Below are 7916 nucleotides of genomic sequence, written 5' to 3' on the forward strand. Positions count from 1 at the left end.
ACTTCTGCACCTCCAGGGAAGAGGAACAGTCCCTCATCTGGGGCCCAACTTTCCTAGTTTCTTCTTTTCCTTATCCCCAAGCCCCAACCATCTTGTGTTTACATAGACAGTGAGCTCACCTTGGACCTAGGCCTAGTTTCCACAGGCAACCAGCATGTAATACACATTTATATAAGCTTGGGGAGTGGAGTGCGGGGACACCAGGGCTTCCTGACTTTCCTTCGGGGCCTCCAGCCTCTGGCACCTACCAGAGAGGAAAATGAGTCACCCAAACCCTGCCTCTGGGCCTGCATCCATCCCTGCTAGCTCTGCACGCCGCTGCCCCCAGGCTTACGTCCCTGTCAGCTCACCCAGCACTGCAGGGCCCTGTTTAGCCACAGACTGCTCAGGAGCTAACTTTCCCTTTAATGCCCACGCTCAGCCCAGTGCCTGCCAGGGTGTCACTGGCGGGTGTCACTGGCGACGCCACAAGTAGGTGTGAATGGAGTAGCCAGGTGAGATGGTCTCCAGGAAGCCCAGGGCAGGATCACTGATGGTAAGGGGCACATCCTTAGAGGAGCTGGAGAGCAGGAGAAGCTGAGAGTGAGCCTGTTGAGACCCACCACCCTGCTCGGCCCAGGCCCACCCCTCCCTTGTGCCCAGCTTACCGATTTAGCACCACCACAACTACGGAGCCATCAGGGCGCATCAGTGCCACTGTGTCCAGGTCATGCTCCTCACTAGCTACCAGTCCCACTCTCTGGGAGCCCTCGGGAATGAACTTGCTAAAAGTGGAGACAGACATCAGTCAGGCACCCCAGCCCAATTCCTCTTGCCCTCGGGACCACGCCCATCAAACTCTTCTCTGAGAAGCTACACACTCAGAACCACCCAGGCTGAAGAGTTCTGCTGAAATGGCCTGGGGCATTCATGTACAGTTCCAGCTATTTAGGAGGCCCAGCCAGGAGGAAAACAGTTTTAAGGGCAGCCTGGGCAACATGGGCAAATTATTAAACACACACACACGCTGGGTACGGTGGCCAGGCTGTTAGTCCCAGCATTCAGGAGGCAGAGGTAGGTGGTTCACCATGAGTTCGAGGCCACCCTGAAACTACATAGTGAATTCCAGGTCAGCCTGAGTTAGAGACCCTACCTGGGAGGGGGGGGGGACCACATGCGCACGCAGCAGGCAAGGTGGCCCAGGCCTGTAATTTTGGTCTTTACAACTGTAGGCCTTACCAGTGACAGCTGGGCCCGCGCCTTGCCCTCCTGAATCCCAACACTAGCATTAGGCATTCAGGGATTATCTGTGTCTCTAATACCAAGTCACTTCCTGCCCACATGGTGCAAGAATGGAGGGGTGTGCCTCTCCCAGAGTTCCCTCCCGCTGTGGTAAGAAGCAAGCCTGATACAGATAGGCTCACTCACCTGAAGTGGCCAAGGTGGTAGAACATGGGCTGTTTGTAAAACGTGTCTTTGGCAGTGTCTACAATGATGGGGCTGTCCACGAAGTTTCGGACCCAGTTGGGGCCCCCTTCAGGATTCAGGGCGAGGTTCCAGTCGGTCCAGCCGGCCACGTAGTAGAGCAGGTTCTAGGATAGGGGCAGGGGCAAAGAGACTCAGCACTGGCTTACCCAGAGAATATAACCAAGGGTCACAAGAAGGAGCTTGGTGGGGGTGGTGCCAGGAGTGGCTCCTTCCCGGGAGGGAGAGCCAGAGAAAGACGGTCAGACTCAAGGGGAACTTAAACATCAGACAGATACAGCTGCCCCGCCCCAAGCATGAACAAAGGGAACATGGAGCATAGATATTAAAGGAAAGCAGGGGAAGAGAACCGTGGCATCCCACAGAGCCAGCTGGGGGCCCTGGCTGCGCGGGCGGGGCGGGGCGGGGCTCACCGTGATGATGCTGTGGCTGTACCGCGTCCCTCGGTCCCAGGAGCCCAGCCGCACACTCTGCTCCCAGAACTTGGAGCCCACGCATGCCTCCGAGGCAAAGAGCATGGTGTTGGGGAACAGACGGTGTGTCTCCCCCAGGGTGGCTTTTGCCGGAGCCAGGAAGTCCAGGTACCAGTGCACAGCAATGCCGTGAACATACTTGGCTGCCTCTGGGTCTGCGAGGACCTGCGCGGAGGAGGAGGCACACCGCGTAAGGGCGCCACCGCCCCCAGGCCTGCGAAGAATAGGCGTCCTCGGGCAGGGCAGGGCGAAGGCAACCAGAGGGAGACTAAGCCACGGCCAGGGATCCACGGCCCTGGAGGTCCAGAGGGGAAAGTGGCCTGTGCACCTGGACCCGCCCCGGGGCGTTTTAGGAGTCAAGAGGCAGGGCAGAAGCCAACCGTGGGGGCAGAAGTTGGGTGTGGTGGCACACGCCTATTCTAGCCCTTGGGAGGCAGTCAGGAGGATCAGTAAACCAGCCTCAGTTACAGGTAAGTTCGAGACCAGCCTAGACTGCATAAGGCACTGTCAAAAAAAACAACAAAACAAACAAGCCAGGCGTGGTGGCTCATGCCTTTAATCTCAGCACTTGGAGAGGCAGAGGTGGTAGGATCGCCTTGAGTTTGAGGCCACCCTGAGACTACGTGGTGAATTCTAGGTGAGCCTGAGCTAGAGTGAGATTCCCACTTGCAAAAACAAAACAACAACAACAACAAAAGGCCACCTTTCTAAGACTGGTCGGGTTAAGGGATGCTGGAGAGGAGGTGATGTTTCCCTCAGTGGTGGTGGTGCTGGTACTTTGCAAGTGCTCTGATAACCCCTTAACCAAGAAACCCTAATTAAACCCAGGGGGATACGCACAATACATTGGGGGCTGGGGATTTAGCTTGGTTGGGAGAGTTCTTGCCTAACATGGGTGAGGCTCACGGTTCGATCCCCAGCACTGCATAAACCTGGTGTGGTGGTACATGCCTGGAATCCCAACACTCAGGAGAGCAAGGCAGTAGGGTCAGAAGTTCGAGGTTGAGGCCAGCCTAGGCAAGAGACAATTTCTCAAAAAAAAAAAAATTTTTTTAAAGGTCAAAATGTAAGGACGGGCTGCAGACATGGCTTAGCGGTTCAAGCACTTGCCTGCAAAGACAAAGGACCCAGGTTCAATTCCCCAGAATCCATGTAAACCAGATGTGCAAGGTGGCGCATGCAAATGGAGTTCATTTGCAATGACTGCAGGCCCTGGCATGCCTATCCTCCCTGCCCCTCTCTCTCCCTCCCTCTCTCTCTCTCTCTCCCTCTGCCTCTTTCTCAAGTAAATGAAAATAAAATATTAAAAAAGAAATAGGCCGGGTGTGGTGGCGCACGCCTTTAATCCCAGCACTCAGGAGGCAGAGGAAGGAAGATCACTGTGAGTTCGAAGTCACCCTAAGACCACATAGTGAATTTCAGGTCAGCTTGAACTAAAGTGAGACCCTACCTCAAAAAGAAGAAAGGAAGAAATAGAAGAAGGACTCACCCAGAAGGAGCGGGGACAAGAGATGAATAATGGGAGGGTATTTATATCAGAATGTGTTACACGTATAACAGAAGAAAGGGGCAGAAGCCGGGGTGATGCACATACTTATAAGCACCACAGGAGGCAAAGGCAAGAGGATCACACGTTTGAGGCCAGCCTGGTCTACACAGAAAGATCCTGTGTCAACCAACATTAAAAAGACACAACAGAGTTAGTGCAGGAAAGGCACATCAAACTTGGATGCCAGAGTTGAGGGCCACTGGGGTACCCTCAGAGGTCCTAGGCCTTACCACCTGTGCCCAGCGGGGCAGCAGCAAACGCTGGTCATCTAGCATGAGCAGTTTGATATCGCGATGGGTGCTGTTGGCAAGGATTGGACCCAGGTCACGGGCAATGAAGTCTCGCTGATGCTCCGCAGTGAAGCCCAGGCACTGGAAGGGGTACCCAGTAATCAGCCCTGCCGAAGGCTCATTCTCCACCGTCACTGCCCAGAACTTTAACTTGTACCCCGCATAGGCCGTCAGGAACCTGGCAGGAAAAAGGCCATGAGTGGACCAAGACTGAGGAACAGAGAAAACTCAAAGTCCCAAGTCTGAAAGGCCTAGAAGGGAGAAAGACAAGGTGAGGGGCTGGGGGGATGGCTTAGCAGTTAAGGCATTTGTCACAAAGCCAAAGAACCCAGGTTCCATACTCCAGGACCCACGTTAGCCAGATGCACAACAGGGCACATGCGACTGGAGTTCATTTGCAGTAGATGGAGCCCTGGTGCACTTATTTCTCTCTCTTTCCCCATTTCTCCCTTTCTCTCTGTCAAATAAATAAATAAATAAGAAAGACAAAGTGAGAGCTGTAGGGATGGCTTAGTAGTTAAGGCACTTGGCTGCAAAGCCAAAGGACCCAGGTTCAGTTCCCTAGCACCCGTGTAAAGGTAGATGCACAAAGTGGCCCAAGTGTCTGGAGTTTGTTTGCAGTGGTTGGAGACCCTGGCGCACCCATTCTCTCTAACTCAAATAAATAAAATATTTTTATTTTAGTTTTTGGTTTTTCGAGGTAGGATCCTACTCTAGCCCAGGCTGATCTGGAATTCATTCTGTAATCTCAGGGTGGCCTGCAACTCACATTGATCCTCCTACCTCTGCCTCCGAAGGGCTGGGATTAAAGGTGTGCACCACCACGCCTGGCCAAATAAGATATTTGGGGGGGGGGAACAAGGTGAGAGGCAGATCTGGAAGTAGTGACAGGTTGAAGGGTGGGATGCAGACAAAAGTGTCCAGAGGGGAGATTGGTCCAGACCCCATGGCTTGGCTGACCCCTTACTTGACAAAATAGTTGGCCCAGGTCTGGTGGTAGATATCCCCTGGCTGACCCTTGAGTGTCCCCTTCCCATTCACTGCCCCATTGGTCTTGAGCCAAGTAGGTGCTGTCCAGGGACTGGCGAAGAGTGACACAGGACGTTGGGCCAACTGCAGGGCTCGATGAATCAGGGGTATCTGGAAACAAATATAGTGAGAAGAGAGACACCCAGAGTTGGAACATAGACTAGCCCAACCAGTGCATCAGGTCCAACTAGCAGCCCCCACCTTCTCATCCCAGGAAATCAGGCCACGGGAACAGGTTTTGTATCTCTGTAGACTACCCTGGCCAGAACCTTCCCAACCCTAGACAGCAATGCCACCAGGACTGAATCAGCCCCAGCGCCTGCCTTGAGCTTAGTGTCCTCCTCTGGGAGGCTGAAGTTGTTTAACTGGAAGTCGTCAGGGGTGTCAGCGTAGGTGTAGATACGGATGGAGAAGTCACAGCTGGCCATGGGTACCCGGATAATGTTATATTCAATTCCTGCAGCAAAAAAGGGTGAGCCGGATGTAGATGTGTAAATGAAATAGGGGACTTGGCTTAATCTCTTGTCAGTCCTCAGCAGAGTCTCAGCCAGGACCAGAGAGAATCCAGGCGTCTAGGTGGTTGTGGACCACAGAGACCGGAGCATGAGTGAAGCCCAAGCTTTCTGAACCTGAGTCTGCAAGCACTGAGCACACTGATGGGATAATCATATTCCTGTGACCTGAAGAGATGAATGAAGCCAGCCTTGGAAGATCATGTCTTCAATACCAGCCCTTAGGCTGAGACAGAAGGATTGCTGTGAGTTTGAGGCCAGCCTAGGCTACAGAGTGAGTTCCAAGTCAGCCCGGGCTAGAGTGAGGGCCTGTTCTCTGGAGAGGAACCAAATGGCCCGGCCTCCTTGGTGGTACATACCTATAATCACAGCCCATGGGAGGCTGAGACAGGAGGTTTGAGAGTTTGAAGCTAGCTTGGGCTACTTATGGAGTTCCAAGCTAGCCTGAGTTACAGGAAGAGGGAGAAGGAGAGGAAGAGAAAAGAGAGGGGCTAGGAGTATGGCACAGTTGGCAGAGTGCTTTCCCGGCTGGAAGTCCTAGGTTTGAACCAGCACTGCATAAGCTAGGTGCAGTGGTACTTACGCTCCTCTACTCCCCACACAGAGGAGGCAGGGGCAGGAAGATCAGAAGTTCAAGGTCATTTTTTGCTGCAAGATTGAGGCTAGCTGAGCATACATGAGACCTTATTGGAAGAAGAAAGAAAGGAGAGAGGGAGAAGGAAAGAAAGAACTAATAACTGTCTGGGAGGGTAAAAGTCAGGGGACAAAGAAAAATATCAATTGCAAGGCTGAAGAGATGGCTTTGTGGTGAAGGTGTTTGCCTGCAAAGTCAAAGAACCCAGGACACTCGTAAGCCAGATGCACAAAGTGGTACATGCATCTGGAATTCATTTACAGCAACTGAAGGCCCTGGCACACCCCACCTCTCTATCTGTCTCTTCCCCCCACCACCTCTCTCTCTCTCTCTCTCTCTCTCTTTCTCTCTCTCTCTCAAATAAAAGAAAAATATCAATTGCACTGTATCAGCTCATCCCATCCTCACCTTCTTTAGAGAAGTAAGACTTGAGAAGCAAATCCTGGGCAGCAGGTGACAGAGAAAGAATGTTGAGAGCAGCAGCATCTGTCATGGCCCCTCCAAACCCTTTCACTTTCTGGAATTTCTCTTCTGGCTGCAGGGTTAGTAGTAGCCCTGGGGACACCATCAAGGAGAAAGAAGCGTCAGTGAGTGTACAGAAGGGAACTCTACAGTAATCACTGCATGGCATGTCCCAGCTTCCGGGGACCCAAGGTACAATGGTTACCTGAGCCTGTGCGATTGGCCTGGATTTTCCCCACACTCAGCTCCATCCGCCGCCCACTGCGTGTGCTCTCATAGCGGCTGAAGGTGCCAGGGGCAGGGAGGGTCAGAGGGTCAAGAGAATCACAGTACGTGGCATTGCAGACGCAAACCACCGAGCTGTAGCCAAAGCTTTTAGGGACGCAAGGTCGAGCACCTGGGAGGCAGGTGAACACGCGGGACGGCAGTTAGACGCTTAGATACTTACAGGTGATGAAAGAAACATTAATTAATTGGAAAGCTCCCTTAGCTGTAGCTATAGGAACCGGGCATGCTGCTCCGGAGACCAGACATCGATTTCAGGAATCCCCTCCCTCTACCCCCCACCGAAGGTTGGCCTCAGTCGCTCAAAAGCGTTTTATGGCACCCCTGCTGCCTTCCCCCTCCTGGGCTCACTTACCTGAAGTCCACGACACTGCCTGAAGTAGGAACAATCCAATGAACCTGGCAACGGCGACACCTGCCCTGCCCCAGTGTTTGGGACACTCCTGAGAACAGCCACGCTGGAAGGAAAGCCCATCTTTGCCCTCAGTTACATTTCTAGCCAGGGTCTGACGACCTACACATCTCTGCAGTGTAGCCTTCCTTTTCCTAGGAAATAGTCAGGACCAGGGTCCTCCCTGCTGCCACCCTTCTGGTGAGGTTTCTGCTCGTTCCTAAGCGGGCTCTCTTAACCCCTCTACCCATAGATTTCAACCTTCCCTCCATCTGTGGCTCGCTCAGAGAGCCATGATGGCCTGGATTCAAAGAGTCTACTATTAATTGAATTCCAGAGCCAGGATGGTCAGGGTTCTAGAAGCAGGGCCAGCGGGGACTTCTTGCCTGCATACCTTTCCCGGAAGACTTGAGAACTTCATCCCCTCAGGGTCGACGAGCGGGAAGACTGTGGGAGTTCCAGTGTCCTGGAGAGATTTGAGTAGCCACTAAAAACAAACAAACAAACAAGGAAGCCCGGTATCTTTGTAGCTATAGGAACTGGCTAGCCTGCAGCTTAATTCCAACTGCTTGAGGTGTGTGGGGTCACGTGACGACTAAGGGAGAGTCACATGAGACAGGAAGTGAGGCAGTCGTAGACATATTTGTAATGGGCAACTGGCTTCTTTGCCTTGTCCCTGACCACCCCCTCCTCCTGCTGTTCATGGTTCCTTCTGTATCCTATGAAACTGACGGCTGTATGGATGACTTTAGGAAGAGCCTGGAACGAGGGTTTCATTGACGACTTAGGTCGAGGCTCCTGAATCCTGGAGAAAGGGAGACTACCAG

General features: G+C 53.0%; 1 protein-coding gene across 1 annotated transcript; it reads right to left on the reverse strand.

The window, feature by feature from the left end:
- Positions 1-136: 136 nt before the first annotated feature.
- Positions 137-7669, reverse strand: Gba (glucosylceramidase beta). The gene is made up of 11 exons (XM_004667246.2): positions 7484-7669; positions 7054-7156; positions 6619-6810; positions 6360-6506; positions 5129-5262; positions 4744-4916; positions 3717-3954; positions 1878-2102; positions 1408-1571; positions 648-764; positions 137-559 (listed from the first exon to the last, which is right to left on the reverse strand). The coding sequence occupies exons 1-11, from the start codon at positions 7508-7510 to the stop codon at positions 454-456; spliced, it is 1626 nt and encodes a 541-aa protein (XP_004667303.2). The 5' UTR covers positions 7511-7669; the 3' UTR covers positions 137-453.
- Between the last annotated feature and the right edge of the window lie 247 nt (positions 7670-7916).

This window comes from Jaculus jaculus, chromosome 19, assembly GCF_020740685.1.
Source record: "Jaculus jaculus isolate mJacJac1 chromosome 19, mJacJac1.mat.Y.cur, whole genome shotgun sequence".
Lineage (NCBI taxonomy): Eukaryota > Metazoa > Chordata > Mammalia > Rodentia > Dipodidae > Jaculus > Jaculus jaculus.